Source organism: Chiloscyllium punctatum, chromosome 16, assembly GCF_047496795.1.
Source record: "Chiloscyllium punctatum isolate Juve2018m chromosome 16, sChiPun1.3, whole genome shotgun sequence".
NCBI classification, from domain to species: Eukaryota; Metazoa; Chordata; class Chondrichthyes; order Orectolobiformes; family Hemiscylliidae; genus Chiloscyllium; species Chiloscyllium punctatum.
The window spans coordinates 5,125,390-5,146,905 of NC_092754.1; the positions used below are offsets into that span (position 1 = coordinate 5,125,390).

General features: G+C 38.1%; 1 protein-coding gene across 3 annotated transcripts in view; it reads right to left on the reverse strand.

Annotated features, from left to right (window-relative positions):
* pex14 (peroxisomal biogenesis factor 14) overlaps positions 1-21,516 on the reverse strand; it is a 234,945-nt gene that overhangs the window by 76,027 nt on the left and 137,402 nt on the right. For 2 of the 3 annotated variants that reach the window (XM_072586069.1, XM_072586068.1), the window contains exon 4: positions 15,825-15,944. The exons of the other annotated variant lie outside the window; for it this stretch is intronic. In XM_072586069.1, the coding sequence (XP_072442170.1) occupies positions 15,825-15,944 (120 nt within the window). The remainder of the gene's footprint in view (positions 1-15,824; positions 15,945-21,516) is intronic. 3 annotated transcript variants of the gene reach the window in all.

Below are 21,516 nucleotides of genomic sequence, written 5' to 3' on the forward strand. Positions count from 1 at the left end.
CGTCCATGCCGACCAGATATCCCAACCCAATCTAGTCCCACCTGCCAGCACCTGGCTCATAACCCTCCAAACCCTTCCTATTCATATACCCATCCAAATGCCTTTTAAATGTTGTAATTGTACCAGCCTCCACCACTTACTCTGGCAGCTCATTCCATACACGTACCACCCTTTGCGTGAGTATATTGTATTTTAATGCATCAAAAATTATTTTTGCAAAACAGAAATCTGAAAGCATCAGCCCTAATTAGACTTTGTGTTATGCTAAAACAATTTCAGATTGTTTTGTATTTTTACAAATTACAGACTTTGCCCCAGAGCCATGGATGGAGGCCTTTTGTCAAAGATCCTAACCTGGGTCCATGTAATGGATCCCATACAGATAGGATGCAGGCTACCCTCAAAATTACTGCTGATAAATAGAGTCATCCCACACCTCTGTGATTATAGCCTGTAGGAAAACAAGCACAAAAGTTAAAAACCAAAAGCACTCGAGATGCTGTAAATCAGAAACAAAAACAGAAATTGCTGGAATAGATCAGCAGGTCTGGCAGCATCTGTGGAGAGAAATCAGCGTTAACGTTTCAAGCTGATTTTCTGCAGAAACTAAAAGTTAATTTGACTAGCTGCAGTTTATTCAAGATCTAAGGAACAGGAGCCCTAGATCTGATGCTTATATAGTAAACATAACCTATCTTGACCTATCTGCATATGAAACAGTCCATAAGTGTGGAACTTTCGCTTAGCAGCTTAGAGAATATCATTATTATCCTCTCCTTGTAGCACCTTCCCCTCTCTGTAGAAGCCCTACCCTTAGTTACCTGCAGCTTGATATCTTGGGTGGTTCATTAGAGACTCACTGGCATTATTGACCTAATTTACTCCCTTGTAGGAAGAAAAATAGTTGCTTGTCGAATCAGTCAGAGTATAAAGAGACTTGTAAAGGAATCAAGTCCTTCAGGCATGCTGCTTTGCTATTACTTTTGAAAGCCAGTATCTATACTTTGGCCACCCAACATGAAGGAATCACCTGTGTCTGAATTACATACAGGACAGAATTACTCTAGCTGTTCAATATGAAGGATCTCAATGCTCTTCATCACCTGTACTCTAATACTGGGGAAATTTATTTTTTCAATTTAATTCAAATACTCTACAGAGTCTAGTAAAATATACTGTCCACGAAATATTCCTAATTTACAATAACACAAAGAAACAACCCAACAGCCTAACTAGTTTCAAACTGAAGTCTGACAAGAGGTTATGCCAGATCATGACCAGATTTTAAAATATTATGTGCAAATCCTATACAGTTTGACAAATTCCTGCTTCACAGAAACATTGTAGAATAGGACTGTTGCTTGAAAGGATCAGCTAGTGATTTGGTACTGCTTTCAAAGACATTCAGATTTTTTTTCAAAGCTTCAGGTTAATCTGCATGCAGTTAACCAAGTAGCTCAGCCCTTTCAAACCTTTTGAAACTGATTGGTTTTCATGAACAGATGAAGGACAAGTATGATTGATAACAAAAGATTTTGTATAACCTTCTGGTAGGATATCAATTGAGTCAACGGTTTAGGTTTACTCCATTTATTATTTACTGTAAACCCACTGTTACTGATAGAATAATAAATTCAGATCTTGGACAGCTTCTGGATCCATTACTGCCAATCAGAACCAGCCCATATACTTTTTAATAGGCCTTCTTTAATAAGAATAACTGGATAGAGTGTTTTGCTCACCGTGGGAGGTGTTCTGTTAAGAGGCTTCTACTCTATAACTGCCAAAATTATTTTCTGTAGGTTTCTAATTAGTATCACAAAGCAAATTAGAGAAAAGGGCGGAAGAACAGGCTATTTCTTTATTTGCAGCATTCTATGATCAACTGGAGTATTTTAACCCCACTGTATGTGTTTTATTCTAGTAGAAAGTTCTCTAGGGGTTAACATAGCACCACAAGCATCCTCCAACAGTGGGCTATTACGTTAATTATGTTTTATGATTATCATAATATAACTACTTTCTTGATTAGAACCTGCAGCTTACAGGAAAAAATCATAAATATTCATAATCATAAAGATCATGCATTGAGACTGAAAACTCCAAGTTATAAAGTCATATTCACACAAAAGCAGGTTTCAAAGTAGTTACAAAACCCTACTTTATGGTCATTTTGATATCAAACTTTAATATCTTAAATTCAGATTTTTTAATCTGTATGGCTACTCAAATTGACTAATTTTAAATTGAATACTCTACACATCACAAATGATTAATCAGATTTTAAGGTATATTAAATCAAAAATTCATACCAATTCCTAATTTAGTATGCATTCAGTGTGTTGCACACTAAACAGAACACTGCTCCTTGAGGTTGGTTTTATCCCATATCAATTGTTCAGTTACTAAAATTAAATAGAACTGCGAGTGAAATGCCTGCTTGATATTAATCTTTTGTTGTTCATAACTGAAACAATCAAATCAAATGTACAAACTGTACTCTGTATCCTTTGTGAACTAGCTGGGCTACTACACCGATCAACAGAATTAAGTCTCTGTTGAAATGTTATCAATTTTTATCTACTTTCTGCCTCTTAAGCCTGGTCTGCTCCTTTCACCCGATGTTTAGATTTTGGGATAGTCTGGATTCTTCACAATTTTAACAGTACAGTTGTCAGGAGGCATGATTTATAAAGTGAGATGGATCACTTGGTCGATTTCTTTAACATGAGATCTTCTGTCACTATTGATCCATCTTGCTAGGTATAAGTTTGAATGCAAATGGAAGTATTTTTTGAAAGGCATTCTAAATAGGATTCCAACGCTCTGACCACTTTTGCTACCAGGCTGCAGTCCTGCTCGTTACATCAGTTAATTCATTGATTAGTAAACGATCAACTGATAAACACTTATTACAGAAGACGTTAAAATCTAATCCAAATGACGAAACAGAAAACTCTCCAGTGTGCTGAGCTTTCATGTATGAGCCAATCCAATGCATTTGCCTCACTCCAAATGAAAAGTTCTTCTACAATTCTCGTAGAAAACAAGTAACACAATCATCAGGATAAATGCTTTTGTACAACTTTTCTTTTTATGTTAATAACAAAAGGATAAAAATTAAAATCTCTTCCATAAAATATCTGTGCACCTACTTGAGAATCAGTTCATTTCTTCCTCTGCCTATCCTATAAAGTTAATTTACTCCCCTTTGTTAGCTCCTTTTGGAGCCACTATGTTCTAATTGACTGGGTTGGCACCACACTTACTTCAAACCCTCTCAGCATTTATTTCTCAAGTGAATGATGGGAGCAGAAAAGAAAGTTGGCACTACCGTCCCATCCAACTATCTTATCTATATGAAACCTTTCTCTGAATAACAGCCCAGCTGTGATATCAGACAAGTGAAGCTTTTGGAGAAAAGTTGGGAAGGAGACAGTGTTGTAACAGGAATGTGGATCAGTCACCTAGAAGCCATGGTTAATGCTCAGGGGACATGGGTACAATTCCCAACACAGCAGCTAGTGGAATTCACATTCAATTAACAAATCTGGAACTGAAAGCTAGTCTTAGTACTGGTGATATAAAACTACAATCAATTGTTGTAAATACAAACTAATGTCCTTTAGGGAAGAAGATCTGTCATCCTTACCCAGTCTGACTTCTATGTGACTCCACACTCATAGTACCACAGGCATTCTCCAATAGTGGCTGACTCATACCTCACCCCTTCAATGGCCTAACAAACCACTCAGATCAAGAGTTTTTAGGGTTGGGCAATAAGTGCTGGACCTTTCAGCAATGTCAGCATCTCATGAAAAAAATTAATGGAGGAAAATATCGCCAATAACCCAGATATTCAAGAGCACGGGAACTTTCTGGCTACTTCCTTCCATCAACAGGATTCTGACCAGAGAAGCTGTAGCCATGTCCAAATGTCCTGACTCGAGACTCACCAGTTGATGGGTCTCTATAACGTTAGATCCAATACTGAAAAGGTTCATAACATGAAATCTCAATGATCCTGGGGCTTGACAGCAGTAACCACTTTCAATGGTATGGAGGAGGCAAGAAAATCTGTAATAAAATAGGTCAGAAAACTAAAAACAAATTTGCTCAGAAATAATTGGTCATTTTTATTTGTTTAATCAAATGGATTGGCATGATGAGAAAAACTGGGGAAATTGCAATAATTAGTCTGTTTACAAACATCCTTAATTTATACTAGCTTTAAAATGTCACTGAACTGAATTTAAAAAGACAAAAATCTTGGAAATAGAATTTTCTTCTGAAATTCAATTCAGAATTCATCTTATGCTTGAGGTTAAATAATCTTGTATCGACAAGCTGTGCATAACAGCTAGTAAATAATCACATGCCAGAAAATAATATGCTGTGTAATAAATTACAGCCACAAATAATCCAGGAGCCATTCATCAATTTTATTTTCAATTCGTGCAAAGTCTTTCTTTTCTGGATTAATCACAAGGAAATATCCTTTACCGCATCTTTCGAACAATGTAACTCCAGAAGCAAAGCTGGTTTCCCTAAAATGGGTGATAAAAAGTAAGGACTTGATTCACCTCTTGTCTCAAGCATTTCTTTGTTGACTAGGCAGTAGAGTTATAAACATCTGCAGCACCACATTGGCATTTACACTTTCCAGTATCAGTCATGTACAACCCCTGATTAAAGCAACCCAATGAAACAGGATGTGTATTTGCATCAGGCTCGTTTCCAACACAATAAAGCATCAATCTTCACCTGCTTGTTTCACTCTAAATTGCTCTTGTACACCTCCTAGTTGCCAGTTACAGAGTTGCATCAGTAAACACTGGAGTAGGCTCCTTGCTTTCTTAGTTACTGACTGATGCAAAGCATGAGGTTAACTAAAAATAAAGGAAAAAATCTGAAGATAACCCTCAAAAATCTATACAACATACTGCAGCTACAATCTTATGAATCATGGATATAATCACAGTGTTATCTCACACACAAACTGCTTGACATAATTCATGCTACTCTGCACACAAACTCTTAAAGCATAAATGTAAAGTGGATTTGAAAGGCTTCTCAAATAAACCAATTCTACAAATTTGTATGTTAAACAAATAAACTGCATACGTGCCTAATCCTACTAAACACAAGCTACCAAATATGGTGAACTGAAACATTTGCCTAACTGCTTGTTGTGGATTTGCAGATAACAATCACAATTCAGAACTAAAATAAGGTGTTCTCATTGAAATGTACAACATTCAGAAGGGGATGTTGTACAACAGGACAGGCACTTGAGAGGTTGTTTCCCGCCTGAGGAATCCAGAACTCAGAGGCACAGTCTCAGAATTAAGCAGTTAATCATTTAATATTGAGCTGAGGAGAAATTTCTTAACACGAGATGTGAACGTTTGGAACTGCCTATCTCAGGGGCTTATGGATATTCCATTGAGTTTAGTTAGAGGGAACAGGTGGGAAAGCGGTCAAAGCAGAATACTAATGATTGAGTGGACAACAGGCCAAAAGGGTTGTATAGTCTACTCTGCTCCTGTTTCTTTTGTTCCTTCATCCTTAAATCTAATGATCTATCAATTATTGCCTGATTAGCATATCCAAATGTTAAAGTCAGAGCCCAATTACTTTAGAGGGTTAACTCCAACAACAATGGTGTTAAGGAGATATACCAACACTGGAGGCTTCTGCCTTCAAGCACTGTGCATTGGTAGCAGCAAACTGAAACACATGACCCCAGCTTCAGACAAATCAAGTTAATCTGGAGATGTGTCGATGTTTAGTACACACCTGCGCATAGAATAAGTGGCAGAAATACAGCAGCAGTAGCAGAAATTGATCTGCAATGTAATTGGGCATAAGATGACCATCCTCACACAAAATTCCACATTTACCATACCAGCTCATGGATTTGCTGAATTAAATTATTAAGATGGGCTAACCTGTAGGAAGTAGGCCATCCTGAGCCCATCAGTAAGGGCTGGATTCAATTATTTCAGAGTTGAAAGAGTTAGTCCCTGGAAAACTTGTAGAACAGTCACTTTTACACAGCTGTAAGAGACATTCAGCATTAAAAATGCGGAACATAAATAAACATAGTTGTCGACAGAGTAAAACATGTTATTTGCTGTCAGACAGGAGGTGTAATTGGAAGAATGACAATTAATAGCTGTAGATAATAAGCCAAAATAATAGATTTTTGCTGAACTGAGTCATTTAGTAAATTGATTTGGAAATAATTCATGTGTTTTTAACCAAGTAATTTTAACTATTTGAAATGGATGGGGAAACTCCTATTTAAAAAATGTCCAGATATTGTAATCTCAAACATGTTCCAACTGGAATAGCAAAATCTGTCTGGGTTAGATACGTTCATTTCTACAAATGTGCAAACTAATATTCAATTCTGATGCAGTTTTGTTCAATCTGTAGCACTCTTGCCTTAGAGCCAGAAGCTTGTGGGTTCAAATCCCTGAGTTAAGAATATAATCATTAGAGGAAACATTAAACCATGTTCAAGTTCATTGAAAAATTCCATGGTTCTTTCTGAAGCTATACAGGGATGGTTAGCTAACATTATTCCCTCAATTCTCACCATCACATAAGAACTAGAGTAAGAGAAGGCCGTGTCCTCTGAATATACTCTGCCATTCAAATCAGATCCTGGCTGATCCTCTAACTCAGTACCATATTTGCTGCTTTCTCTCCATAACCCCATATGCCTTTAAACCTAAATAATTATCCCTTTCTTGAATATTTTCAGTAATTGGCCGCCTCAGCTTGATCAGATTGCTACATAAAAAGATTAACTTAGTCTCATTAATTTCATTGACCCCACTGAACACAAAACTGGCCACCACATTTATCACAAAACAAAGGGAGAGCATTTCATAAAATAACGGGGCGACCCAGTTACAGCGCCAGGGATCTGGGTTTGATTCCCTCGGGAGACTGTCTGTGTGGAGTTTGTACATTCTCCATGGGTTTCCTCCAGGGGCTCCGGTTTCCTCCCACAATTCAAAGACGTGCAAGTCAGATGAATTGGTCATGCTAAATTGCCCATAGTGTTAGTCAGGGGTAATTATAGGATGGGAAAATGGGTTTGGGTGGGTTGTTCTTTGGAGGGTCAGTGTGGGCTTGTTGGGCCAAAGGGCTTGTTTCCAAACTGTAGGGAATCAAATCTAATCTAATCAAATCAAACTAAAATAAAATAAAAGGACTGCAGATGCTGGAAACCTGCAACAAAATCAGAAATGGCTGAAGAAACTCAGCAGGTCTGGCAGCACCTGTGGAGAGAAAGTAGAGTTCAGTGATCCTTCTTCAGAACTTCTGAAGATCCTAGTCTGAGAAAATTAAAAAGTGAGTGCCCTTACTAATTGGAAAATCATTCAGGTAACAGCAAAATACTACACTCCTAGGCTATGCTCTTGTCAGTAAAATTAGGTAAACAGAATAGGTCTAGTACAGGATTCCAGTGAGTGTTTAAATATCAGTTACGAGGTGAGGGCTGGGGAGAGAAGGGGGCAGTAGACTATCAGAGGTGCCTGAAGCCCCATTGCTTCTCATCTACATAAACAAATGATGCCAAATCAATTTTAAGCTTGTCAAATTTTTAGAAGACACTAAAATAGAAAGAGCAGTAGAGCGGAGAATACAGTTAATCATTTGTAGAAGCTTTTAGGTTATGCAAATGGTCAGACAAATAGCTAATGAGACTCAATAATGAATGTGAAGTATTACACATTGAGAGGAAAAGCGTGTGGCAGAAGTAAGCAATGAATGGAATTAGCACAGTGAGATTCAGAAAGAAACCTGGGAATGGAAGTAAATGTATTACTGCCAATATCTAAACAATCTGGCAAGGCAGTTAAATAAGTCAACAGATTGTTCATGTGCAAGGTTAGAATCAAAGAGTGTAAGTTGAACAGAGATCTGGAGTAATGCTTTGTAATCCATGAGTTAGTGCCCATCCAGTATGCAGTTTTCACTATGGTCAACATGTTACATACATTGAGAAAGGCATAGAAATGAACAAAAAATAATCCAAGCAATAAGGTATGAACAAAACTTATAAAATCTCAAGGAATACAGCCTCAGCAGAAGGCTAGGAGGATGTTTTAGAAAGATATAAAGTTTAAAAATACATAGATAAGGTAGGGCTGGAGTATCACTTCAAGACAGAATGAGATGCCATTCAAATCAATGAAAACTAAATTTCTTTAATTTCATTTACTTAAGAGTAAGAGTTTCTTTAAGCTAAAAAAAAATGCTACAAATGGCTTGAGCATTTTGGTCATCTTGTATTCAAAACGCATGATACAGAAAGAGTCTCAAATCTGGCTGCTGAAAACCTGAACATTTTTATAAGCTGCTGAATATCAATGTAATCATTGTTAAATGAGTTAAATAACTTACCAGAATATTTCAGTTAGGTGGAGCATTGGCACCAGACTAGTTAGCAGAAGTGCACTCTGATCCTTCCCCTCACTCCCAGTGACCCTTGATCCCAATTGACTTGGCTTGGCCCAATTGGCCCTGATGAACTGATGAGACCTAATCCCTGCATTGTGCTTGAAATTCTTTGAAACAGCTGATCCAGTAGTGCTTCTACATATCCGGGAAGCTGCAGCTTGAATGCAGCATAGCACATGACTAAGCCTTACTTACCCTTTTTTACATAATTCTTTTTTCAAATTTTGTTTTACTATCATGTATTCATTTTCTTACATTTTAATAAAGTCTAAACTTATTCCCTTGATTTCATGATCTCCTGTTAATTGAACTGAAGTTCCAATGTTTTTCTCTGAAAACCAGCAAGATCTGAAATGTAGCAAGGACTCAGTCCTGAGGCTGCCTGTTTGAGACACCGAACCTAGATGTTCAAAACACAAAGCAGCATTCTGACAGCAATTTTGTCTTTAAAAACTATCTGAGGTCTCATTTAAGAACTGCACTGTGATAGCTCTCCAGTGTCCATACATTGTTTGCATACAAGGTCACGTAAACCCACTTTAAATTAGGAATGTGTGCCAAAAGAAAAGATAGTTAAGAGAAACATCTCATATGATCATCAGTGATTGGCAATCTATACACTGATTTCTGTATTTCAACAGATAAACCAAATAATCTTTGGCTTTACCCCAAAATGAATTAATCCTAAAAATGAATTATATAAAGGTTGATTACTTAACTGGAGCCTTGTTCACTCTTTTAATACAAATCTACATACAAACAAGAATGCCATTAGGGGCAGAATCCCCAGAGTGTACTGTTGTTTAAATTTTTACAATGCACTTTAGGTTATTTTCCCCACAGTCATTTTAACACTCAGCATCATTGACCAGGTCTCCAGTTCTTTGTCTTTACATGCAATGCAATAAAATGGGATAATTGAGATCAAAGTATTCCAGTCCAATTTTAGTGTAAATATTGTTGAACAGTGATTAAACCGTAGTGTACAGTTAAACATGTTTGTAAACTTTAAAAGCATTGGCATTAAAATCCTTCCAACCACACCAGTGAGACATAGTGGGAGTTACCTAGGAAGAACTTCAGTACAGTTGAACTTTATTCCAAGAATTAAAACCTATGCAGAGTAAACATCCAGCATTCACACACAAGTAAGGAAATATGTTATTAGGACTAAACGCTGGAGACAGATCTTTGCGATTATGTATTTTAACAACCTGGAGTTCTACAACATTGAAACACATATCCACCGAGAAGCTCAGGAGAGTAATGCTTTAAAACATAAATCATGGTATTCCAAGCAGATGAATTAGACACCCAAGGAATCAGTATAGTCACTGCTAACTACATCATGAAAGCAAAACAATGTCTGGTGAAGTTTCTGAACTTTACATATCCATGTGTTGTCAAAAAACAAATTCCCAAAATATAGGTCTACCATTTTCAAATTTGAGCTGTGTACGTAAAAGTAAGATGTGTTACAGAACTTTATAAAAGTTATGGCACAGCCAATCCAGTCTATACCGGTCAAAAACAAAACTAGTCACCCATTCTGATACCACATTCCAGTCCCTGGTCTGTAAGCCTTATAACTTGCAGCACACCAGGTGCAGATCCAAGCTCCTTTTAGATGAGTGTTAGTTGAAGGTTTCTTCCTCCAGCATACAGTGGACTGCAGACATGCACTAACCTCTGGGTGAAAATGTCTTTCCTTATGTCCCCTCTAATTCTTCTACCAACCATGTTAAATTGATGACCTCTCCACTAGGAAAAGCAGGTCTTTGCTGTCCACTTCATCTGAGCCTCTCATTATTTTTTACACCACAATGAAGTTCTCTTAACTTCCTCTTTCACAACAAAAACCACCCTAACTATCCAATCTTTCCTCATAGCTGCAATTTCAAGTCCTGGCAACATTCTTGTAAATCTCCGCTGAACTGTCTCTAGTGTAAGATTTTGAAATTCATTCTAACTTTAATTGTAACTGTATCAATTACATCCTTCCTCTAATGTAGTGACTAAAACCGTACACAAATTTTCACCTGTGGTCTAAATGACGCTTTATACAGCTCCAGTAGTACATTAAGGTAAGAAACAATATTTTCTTAATAAAACTGACAATCCTGACTAATTCATGCCTTTCTAAGTGTCAATTTATTTTTTCTCTTGCAGTTCATTCCAATAAATTGCCCACTACTGACATCAGACAGACTAGAGTATAACCATTTGCCTCACACCCCTTTTAAACATCTGCAGCAGTGGTTCATGTTTCTGAAGGAGGACTGATGACTTTGGTCATGCCGTTTTCCAATGCCAAGATATAGAAACTTTGCACTTATTGACCTTCTGCAATTGATTGACCATCTTCAGCTCGTACACTAGCTTCTGATGCATTAATGAGATCTTTCTAACATTGAGGATTGATGTTGAAATTGGGTTGATGTCTGCCTGGAAGTCTCTCATGGGTTAGGAAAGAAATTTGCTACACAAATGACATTTTTATGATACAGAAATGAAGGCGTCTTTAATAAGGTTCCTTACTGATGACTCTTGCCCATGTGTGAATCTTCAGTATATTGCCAGAATCAATGTTCAGTGCTGATACCATGTTGCATTCCTTGTCCAAGAGTACTACATATGTTCTAAAGATTGGATACTCGGCCTTTACCAAAATTGAGAGTTACACAGTAGAGGCAAAGTATCTCATTCCCAGTTTCTGACCTGTTATTCATTTAGACAGTATTTCGATAATCTGCTCTGCACATAATCGATGAATACCAGATGGAAGGCCACCCATATCTGCACTACATCTTTCCCAATGATTTTGGCAACACTTCCACTGGGGCTCCTATACCTTCTATGAAACAAGGTAGACAAAATGAGACAGCTCAAAAATTCTTGTAGAGTTTCTCAGAGCTGGGGAGTTCTGAACCTGTTCTGAACAGAGGGTTAAGATTAATTCCCATATACATGTTTATTCTTAGGATGCGAGCTTTGCTGGAAAGGCCACCATTTACGACTCATCCTTAACTGCCCCTCAGATGATAATGTGAGCTACTTTCTTGAACCACTGCAATCCATGCACCTAGAGTGCTTTAATCTCTATGAGCCTTGAATCAGACTTCATCAGGCTTGATTTGCTGAAATCGAAGACACTAGATTAATGAACTACTAATCACCAATACAAGAAAGGCATATCTGACACCCTCTGAAGCAGCAGCTGTAACAAACAAGTATACAGTCATAGAGATATACAGCATGGAAACAGACCCTTCGGTCCAACTCGTCCATGCCAAGCAGATATCCTAAATTAATGTAGTCCCATTTACCACCACTTGGCCCATATCCCTCCACACTCTTTCTATTCATATGCCTATCCAGATACCTCTTCAATGTTGTAACTGTCCCAGCCCCCACCACTTCCTCTGACAACTCATTCCATACACTCACCACCTTTTGCGTGAAAAAGTTGCCCCTCAGGTCCCTTTTAAATATTTCCCCTCTCACTTTAAATCTATGTCCTCTGGTTTTGGGCTCCCCTACCCCAGGGAAAAGATTTTTCTATTTACCCTATCCATGCACATCATGATTTTATAAAGCTCTAAAAAGTTCACCCCTCAGCCTCTGATGCTCCAGGGAAAATAACCCCAGGCTATTCAGCCTTTCCCCACAGCACAAACCCTCCAATGCTGGCAACATCCTTTTAAATCGTTTCTGAACCCTGTCAAGTTTCACAAAATCCTTCCTATAGCAGCGAGAGCAGTTGAATCTCTTTTAATTTGAAGAAAGAAGGTTGAGAAGCACTCTAATAGATGTTTTTAAAATACGAAAAGATTTTCGCAGAATGTTTTCTCTTGTGGGAAGAGCATGACTAAAGGCCATCAGTTTGAGATGGTCAGTAAGATGTCCAACGGGGAATTCAGAAGAAACGTTTTCACCAAAAGAATGGTCAGAATGTGGAACCCACTACCATATGCAATTGAAGGAAAATTAGACAAACTTATGAGGGAGAAGGGAATAGCTGATAATGATTGCGTATTTAGAGGAGAAGCAATGGGAGAAGTCAGAACAGAAAATAAATACCAGCATGGACAGGATGGGCAAAATCGCCTGCTGGTGTGTTGCATGTTCAATGTAATTCTCTTCAAATGATGCTGAAAGTCAGCTGAACTGTGGGAAACTCAGCTATTGTGAAAATCAAAACACATGCCCTCAGAGATGTTTTGCCTTCCCTCATGGGATAAAGAAAATTTCTAGTTGTATGCACAGCTTAAACAATGAAAAGAGCGAGAATTCATAAAGCACTAGAAAATAAAATACATTGAGATGATGGTGGAGCATAAAGTCAGGAATGTGTCATATGATCTCATCGGATTTGGCCAATGAGATCCAGTTGGAGACGGTTATGATGAAAAAGACTATCCTGCTTTTTGACTTTTAAAGCGTTAATATAACACATGAAAAGGATGACTGGAGATTTCTGTAAACATCAGGTGTAGGTATACACACATCTGGGTATTTCTAAATAAAGTGTTAGTGAAGATTGGTAGATTAGACAGGGTAAACAAAACCTTGGATGTAGATGCATAAGTAAAATGGATTTCTATCACATTTTGATTGAGTATACAAATAATTGCAATGACAATGACACAAATATGATGGTTACAATAATTAGAATTTTGTTAACAACCATTTTTCCTACTCACCGAAATTACTAAATGGACAATTGAGGAGTAGATGATAAATCAATTTGAAACAGTTGGACCTTGGGATGACTTGTTTGTGCAAGTAGTCAGAAGGGGATGCTATATGTTATTCTATACTTTATTGGTAAAGAAGTGGAGTCCTGGGCAGTTTATCCAATAAGAAATGCTTCTGACAGCAATGGACACACATTTAACATTGTTAAAACTGATTGCAGCTGTATAAGGTTTTAGTAGTTTTATTATGAGGGTACTGGCAGTTTGTAACTGTACATCTAAAGAATTAAATTATAAGACAACTGTAGAGCACTTTAGCTTTAATAGAAAGAGGTGGACCAAACCATTTGACAGTTTGGATTAAATGAGAGCAACTGAAAACCGTTTTAGTTTTCAGTCCTATTTGGTCTGTTACAGCACTCAATCCAAATATGAGGTTCTTGAGCAGGTGCAGTAATACAAACCTCTGAATAACACTTGTTGTTCCATTGCAGTGGAACATCTGTTAAATAACTTTTTGTAGGTTGCCAAAAGAATGCCTCAGATCCACAAAAGCCTTATCAGGCACAAAAAAAATCTTAACTGTTGCAGTGGTTCTACGCAGCTAATATTTAGCAGCCTAGGTACTTTTACTTGTTGAAAACAGAATATTGTGGAGAGTAAAAGGATTAGCAAGACATTTTTGATAAATATTCTGTTACACAAATAATGATGAAATTAAAATAATACAAAGGGAGTTGTTCAGCCAGTAGTTCAAAAGCATTGCAGAGGAAACTGGTAAAAGAGACGTGAACAGAGGGTGATGTTAATTGAGCTTACTTCAGAATGATGAAGGAGTTTGAGTGGAGAGTTTGAACTCAGTCTGCCAACAAGATAAATTCTTTCACTGGGAAATGCTTTCTGCCTTGTTGCATCGAAAGTATAAAAAAAATCTGAATCTAACATAATCCAAGTGTGACAATGCCATTACAAATTGGGATAGGTTGGATAGAAACGCAGACATTTCAGCTAATCCATGTCCCACCTTTATTTTGTGTGGCGCACCTACTAAAGCAGGCAGTGTGATCCAGGATGAAGAGCAAAGCAGGGAAGTTTGAAAGTTTAATAAAAACCGACACAACAGAAATGGTTAGAATCATAGAATTCCTACAGTGCATTCGGTCCATTGAGTCTGCACTCACCCTATGAAGACAATCTCACCCAGACCCACCCCTGTAACCATGTATGGGGGTTTATCCATGGCTACTTCACCCAGCTTGCACGTCCTGCACACTACAGAGCAAAGTTTAGCATCTAGTCTGCACATCTTAGGACTGTGGGAAGAAACCAGAGCAACAGGAGGAAACCCATGCAGACACAGGGAGAATGTGCAAATTCCACACAGACAATTGCCTAAAGCTGGAATCGAACCCAGGTCCCTGACGTTGTGAGGCAGCATCACTAAACACTTAGCCATCACGCTGTCCTTAGTCAGAAATAAAATTAATAAATGTAAGGATGAAATGGGTATGAATCAAGAGCAAAGAGCAAACAGAATAAGAAAAGCTAAAGTATTCAATTTAGTTTCTTACAGTTAAGATTTTGTGCCAAGTGCAGTCTTGTCACATCTCAATGTGAGAAACCTTTGCAATGAAACTGTAAAACACACTAGTCTGAATGCCTTTTACTTTATACCTTAGGTATACATAAGTAACAACCTGTATTTACATAATGTCTTTAAGATAATTAAAATATCCCTAAGCACTTCACAGGAATATTACCGAACACATTTTCACATTCAGGCAAATGACCAAAAGCTTGGTCAAAGTGCATCTTGAAGAAAGTGAAGTAGGAAGGAAGGCAGACATAGGAAGGAAATTCACGGCCATAGGGCTGAGGTCACTGAAAGCATGGCTATGAATGGTGGCATGATTAAATCGAAGGAGGGGGGCGGGGGTGGTGGGGAGGATCATCCCAGAATTAAAGGAGTCAATACCTTGGTGGGTTGTAAAACTGAGTTCAAAAGTGTAGCGCTGGAAAAGCACAGCAGGTCAGGCAGCATCCGAGCAGCAGCTGAATGGACGTTTTGGGCTTGTGCTTTTCCAGCGCCTCACCTTTCAGCTAACCCTGCAGTCCTCACTTTCTCCGGGTTGTAAACTCCTAGCAGTACTAGGAGGCGGCAAACTGGGAAAGGATCTAAAAACAAGGATGATAATTTTAAACTCATCGCTTAGCTGCAAACTAAGGCTTGCCGGCAGGTTGAGAAAATTTCAGCCTACCTGCACATCAAAAATTTCAGGTTTAACATAGTGCTGAAACAATTCTTGAATTTCTAATTTAAATAGTCAGATTATGCAATATCAGTAGGGATGCTCATGGTGAGTGCTGATTGAAGTCTTCCTGTATGACTTATTCTCTTCAAATTACCTGGTAATTTCCTCAATTTGTTATATTTTTGTCTATATCACAGTCACCCATCGTTATGTAAATATAAGCTGTTAAAATAAATTTGTTTGTTAGGTATCATACGTGAAAACACAGCCTGGATTCTAATGTGTAAAGCATAACAAAAATCACATCTGATCATATATTCAGACTGGACAAATGTATGCTCCATTAACTCCCATGGTGGGCCAGTTGACTGTTAATATACCTGAGAATACATACCGTTTGACACAGCAAGTTGTGAAGGTTGCACCAAGTGCTGTTGGGAGGCAGGCCCAAATACTTCATCGGTAGCAGTGTTCGACTGCTGTAAAGCTATTTCAACTTCTTCATCTGTTAGACCTAGGTTGAGAAAAATGTAAGAGTCTTAAAATAACAATGAGCCTATGTAAGGTTAAGGTTAAAACTGATAGTGCACACAAAAGGAACGGAAACAAAAAGATTGCCCAAACGTTTTTTTGGAAATCAAATATTGCTCATTGCAAGATATTCCATTTGAATGCCAGCGCAATGAATTATTGAGAGATGCAGGATTCTCACAAAAAAGTCATACTGTATTCTTTGGTTTAAATGACATCTATCTGGACATCATTATGTTCTTCACCAAACTATTAGAATAATAGTGAGAAGCTTGAAAAGTTTTCAATGGTTTGAAAATTCAACCTCTTTGGAGTACTCAAGTACCAAAACATTTTAACCATTAAATATTCATTTTGATATTCCAGTTAATTTGTTCCAATCAATTCAAATTATTTGTATTATTTCATTCTTTGAGATGAATACAGGCAAGCAGTAGGAAATTAAATTGCTGAAAGCATGCATCCCTCCCCAACCTATTTTCAATCTCACCCAAAATAACAGAGCTACGCCTCACAGATTCAACATGAGGGATGACATCAAAAGGGGATGTAAAAAATGCTAAATATCTAAAATTCAACCTGTTCCTTTCCAATTTTGAAAGAGCTGGAGGAACAAACTGCTTGCCATTTGTGGTTTGGTCATATGAGACTGCATGCCTCAGAGCTGACCAGTTTTTTCAAGTTAACCCCAGCCTGTCTTAGGAAATCAGGCAGGTAAAGGCACTCACCTGCTGCAACCAGTTTACCCGCTTCACCCACTGCTTGTAACTGAACACCCTAATTCAACTATTCCAACTTTCCCCAGAGATTCATCTCATAACCCAAATGATCCCTCCAATTTCTCTTCACTGAATACATAGCCAGAGGTGTGCGTGCTGCAGTTTATTGCACTGCATGCTTTCTATTATAGATAAGAGTGCACCATGAAGAATGATCGCTTGTGTGTGACAATTGTGTTCCCTGTATGGCATATTCTCAGTTACTACACGGCTACAAACCTGCACAGCTTAAATGAAGCACTGCTCCTGACCCTGACACTCAATCTCTCAGCTGGACTCTCATCCTCCATCCTGCTTCTTGATTGCAGTCTGATGTAGAAAACACATATGCCAGGAAAAAAGGGCAAAACAAATAGTACTTAGCTCCTGACAGTATATCCTTGCAGGTGTTGCAGCTGCAAAATTCCCCCACTGAGTCCCTGAGATAAAATTAGGCCCCAGGTCTCTGAGTTGACAGCCCAAAACACAGGAGTTTTACAGACCATGTCATCTCAGACAGCACAGCATTAATAAAAACATAGCACATTGTATTTCGCATATCAACCTCAACTGGCAATTTGCATAAATAAAGTGCAGAATTAAAATGAATATAAGATTATTGGAATAAGTCAGAATGTTCCCAAATCCTTTAACAGAAATAATAGATACCTTGGAGTGATTATAGGACTGCAATCTCATCAATGACTGCAGAAACCACAACAGCTGTGATAGGAATTTATATTACATACATATTGCTAGTGTTATACATGAAAACAGAAATAACCCATCCTAATTATTTTCAGGAATCAAATACTTCTCAGAACTTTGAGGTAGTATCGCTGCTTTAAAAGCATTAGATTTTATTTTATGCAATTTACAGATTGAAGCTGTTTTGTCCCTTCCCTCCCTCGGTTCAAGTTTCTCAGTGTCTGCCCTAGTACCAATTAACAACAGTTAGCATGCCCTCTGATCCATGATGAACATCCATACTGAAGGAATGGCAATTGTGGCATAACCATTATGAATGCAGAGACTGATAGTCAAAATGATTACTGGGAAATAACAGGATTCACATTACAATATAACTACACGCAACAGGATCTGAAGGAATATATTGAATTATAATTTACCCATATCTCATTTAGCACAAAGTTATCAAAACAGAAACCCCGTATGACACTGTTATATGACAACATAAACCCAGGGGAAAACTGTTCAGGAAAATAACAGATCAGAAAGCAAGAAATAAAACTAGCTGAAAATCCCATTTGGTAGATTGAAAACTCCCCCCTCGCTACCCAATACAGTTTGTCAAAACTCTGAATGTTCACATCCCAAATATTTTAAACACATTCATTTTAAATTACTACTTCACATACATTAATACAGAATTGATAAGCTTACTAGAACTAGATAAAAACATTCTTTACACTTTCATTATCCAATAACAACTCAAATACATTTCCAGCACTTATTGAAAAAGAATATTTTACATTTGCTTTATTATTCTGTACTTCAATGACATATTAAAATTGAAAGTTCCATTAGGTAAATTGGTTAAATCCTGCAAAAATCAAAAGGCGACGGATGGTTCATTATAATCTTTCTAATTTTAGATATCAAAGGCTATGTGAAAATCCTGCAAATTCTGAACATGAACTAGCAGTATTCACCATTGTTACCACTCTGATTATTTCAGGATTTAGTGCAAGTAGAGATGAAGCTGGAAATCCCAAACCTGCGATCAGCCATTTCCTGCTCCACCACAGGCTGCCCAACTCTCTCTGAGGTCAACAGCAAGCAACCTTGTTTCACCACTGACTGCTAAATCCAGGCTGTTTACTTGCAACTTGAAAGACAAGAAACAGCAAAGAAATACAGGTCTAGATGCTCTAACCTAAACCATACAAACTGTGCAAACCCTTTCAAAGGCTAATAGCATGCTGGCCTTCATAACAAGAGGGATTGAGTATAGAAGCAAAGAGGTTCTTCTGCAGCTGTACAGGGCCCTGGTGATACCACACCAGGAGTACTGCATGCAGTTCTGGTCTCCAAATTTGAGGAAAGACATCCTGGCTATTGAGGGAGTGCAGCGTAGTTCACGAGGTCAATTCCTGGAACAGCGGGACTACATTACGCTGAAAGACTTGAGCGACTGGGCTTGTATACCCTTGAGTTTAGAAGTGTGAGAGGGGATCTGATTGAGACATATAAGATTATTAAAGGATTGGATACTCTGGAGGCAGGAAACATGTTTCTGCTGATGGGTGAGTGTCGAACCAGAGGACACAGCTTAAAAATAAATGGTAGACCATTTAGGACAGAGATGAAGAGAAACTTCTTCACCCAGAGAGTGTGGAATGCTCTGCCCCAGTGGACAGTGGAGGCCCAGTCTCTGGATTCATTTAAGAAAGAGTTGGATAGAGCTCTTAAGAATAGTGGAATCAAGGGTTATGGAGATAAGGCAGGAACAGGATAGTGATTAAGGATGATCAACCATGATCATATTGAATGGTGGTACAGGCTCAAAGGGCAGAATGGCCTACTCCTGCACCTATTGTCTACTATCTAAATCTCCTCAGTACACAAGTATCCTTATTTATATCTGCAAAGAGTTGAACTAGTACATTGAAGTTATTTTCCTTTCTCACTCCCTCAAAAAGAATGAATGATTCTACAGTCCACACTCTTTTTAGGTATGCATATCAATAAACATTTACTTGTCCAGCATTGGACCATTAGTATTTAGATTTTACCACCCACTTCCCATTGGAAATTAAAGAGCAGAACAACAGTTGATAGGAATATTCATCATTACTCTGACATGCTAATGGCAACCAAATATGACAGTGCTAGAGCAGAGAAAACACATCGCTAACAATGGGGTTGTGCTTTAGTTGAACAACACATGGACATATAAAATCTGGACACATTCTTGGGAATTATGACAGATTGAGAAGCAAAGGACAGCCCTTTGCTCTGTTACTGATTGTGAGTCAGGAAGTCAAGTCAAGATGCTCTCAAGAATTCCTCTACTGCCATAATGAAATCTAAATGACAGATCATTAATTTCTCATCAATTGCTGAGACCTTGATCGAATGCCTCTAGTTTCCCAAGTGACAGCAAAAGGGGTAACAAATCTGCTTTTATTGACCAGCCCATATTTACTAACATTGAAGTGGATTTATTAATGAGAAGGGATGGTACAAGATTGAAACACACCACTCACTATTCTTAGTCTTTTCATCTATTCACACGAGTTTATTGGTATGTTACAATGTGGATTAGTGAGATTGGATTTATTTTTTTCCAAATTCTGCTAAATCTCTGAGAGGAGGATTTTCAAACCATTTCCTCCCGTGGAGACAGGAAAGTTACCCCTCCAAAATTGTAAGTAATAACCTGTACCTCAGACACTGAATTTGGTGCAGCCTTCCAAAACTATTGCTGAGCAACACAGCAGCTCAAGTCAGGCAACAGAACCACTTAAACTTAAATTTACGCAGTTATGGTGGACATAAGATCCTGAGTACCATGTTCAGACTGAACAGAGCGGAGCACGGACAGTGCATGATTCAAAAGTTATATTCCTCTTTGATTTGTGCAATCAGGAAAAGAGGAGTTGCACTTGCAAAATGCACACAACCAATTTGGGCCATAGCCATTCTGGCTGCCCTCCCTTCTCCAGGCATTGGGGTTGCACTGTTTCATTTCAGATAGCCAGCAGTGAAGAACAGCACACGAGCCTAGTCTTTACACCGTTCGTAAGTTTTCATTTACAGAGATATGAATTGCAGACATGCACATCAAAAAGCAATGACCGCAGTTGATGTACTCCTATGCCTAGAAGCACATGAGTTCCCAGTTAATGTCCTCCATTTGAATACACTTAAATACTGAATTAATGGTGAATTAGTATCTACCTGACTTAAAGGGCTCTTGCTGCACAGTGGGAGTCCACCTGCCTTTCGGCAAGGTCTGGATTCAAGTCCCACCTCTGCGTGTTACGTGTTATGTTACATTGACTTTAAAAAACATGTCTACCTGACAAAGATAACTTCTGTGAGCTCCCAGTCAGGAGGCTGCCTGACCATCAACTGTTATACAGATGTGCATGGTATCCAGCTCTCAGAATGGACCTGAAAATGGACAGGTTCACTCAGGAAAAATTCATTCTACTATTCCCAGATGTCTTAAATTAGCTCCTGGTCATTATTCCTAATGACCAATAGTGATACCAGGAAGTCAAAAACCAAAAGGAATTTTTTTTACAATAAAAAATTGCATTTATCAGTACTTGATAGAGTATTCATGGTAGCAGGTCCTTGAAATAACTGAGGTAGGCTAGTATTTAGTATAGCCATTAAGCACTTACATTAAGGTAGAAATAATGGGCATGAACTTCATCACTCTTAAGCTAATAGGGTCTTTGCTCTTTGCTGGTCTTTGTGGTATAAACTCTGCATCCCATTGCTACCTATCATGTATCGCCTATTTATTCTGAAAATATTTATAATGCACTATAAACACTTAACTCTCACAAATTCACTCAATAGCATCCATTAAAACTTCAACCTGAAGCACTAAGGCACTGCACCACTCAGAAAATTGACTTTCTCATTTCACTTTACAATTCATTTAAATAGATATGACAAAATCCACCTTTCAGACAGTGTTAACCGGAACTGAACAAGCTACTATAATTTCCAGATTTAATGCCTCTAAAATGATACAGTACCAAAGACACTAGTATTGATAACTTGATGGTGGCTTTCCTTCTCCATTTCCGGGCAATT